This window comes from Penaeus monodon, chromosome 27, assembly GCF_015228065.2.
Source record: "Penaeus monodon isolate SGIC_2016 chromosome 27, NSTDA_Pmon_1, whole genome shotgun sequence".
In the NCBI taxonomy this organism is placed as follows: domain Eukaryota; kingdom Metazoa; phylum Arthropoda; class Malacostraca; order Decapoda; family Penaeidae; genus Penaeus; species Penaeus monodon.
Genome location: NC_051412.1, coordinates 39,303,302 through 39,303,981, shown reverse-complemented (window position 1 = coordinate 39,303,981; position 680 = coordinate 39,303,302). Strand labels below are relative to the sequence as shown.

General features: G+C 33.5%; 1 protein-coding gene across 1 annotated transcript in view; it reads left to right on the top strand.

Moving 5' to 3' along the window:
• LOC119590848 (paired amphipathic helix protein Sin3a-like) overlaps window positions 1–680 on the top strand; it is a gene marked incomplete at its 5' end in the record, with an annotated part of 24,220 nt that overhangs the window by 21,120 nt on the left and 2,420 nt on the right. Inside the window, 1 exon segment of the mRNA XM_037939607.1 lies at window positions 9–154. Within this exon segment, the coding sequence (XP_037795535.1) occupies window positions 9–154 (146 nt within the window).

The window sequence follows — 680 nt, the reverse complement described above, 5'->3', positions numbered from 1 at the left end:
TGTTCCAGATGAGATTGCTGTTGAAGATTACTACCCTGCCTTACTGGACATGATCAAGAATGTCCTGGATGGTAATTTGGAACCAACAGCGTATGAGGATACTTTGAGGGAGATGTTCGGAATCCATGCGTACACAGGCTTCACCATGGATAAAGTTAGTGGCATATTCTGTTCTTTCTCTGATTTAGCAACTAGACTGTTTCTTGAAGTGTGACCGTATTATTAATGTAATTGTTTATTCAGAATGAGGGTATTTTATTTTTACAGGACATGATTTGAAGGAAGCATCAACTTTTTTTTTGTTTTTTTTCTGTGTATCATCGTATATTGAAACGAAACATGCATTGCATCTGTAATTCACTTTATTTTTGAGCTCTTACAAAGAGATGTGTGTCTGCAGGCTTCCCCCCTAGCATTTTGGCATTTTGATTTATAACATATTTTGATTTATAACATATTTTGATTTTTTTTTTTTTATGAATTCTGACCCTTAACTTTTGAAAAAGATTTCATGTGTATTTATATACAACTTCAAGTTTCCATTTGTAGATTTGACTATTTTGGGTAATTTTGTAGTGTTACTTAAAACTAGTGTAGGTATCACAGACATATTTCTTCGAATGAAACCAAGACATTACCAAACTAACCCTAGAGAGATCATGCACTGAAAACAATTGCTG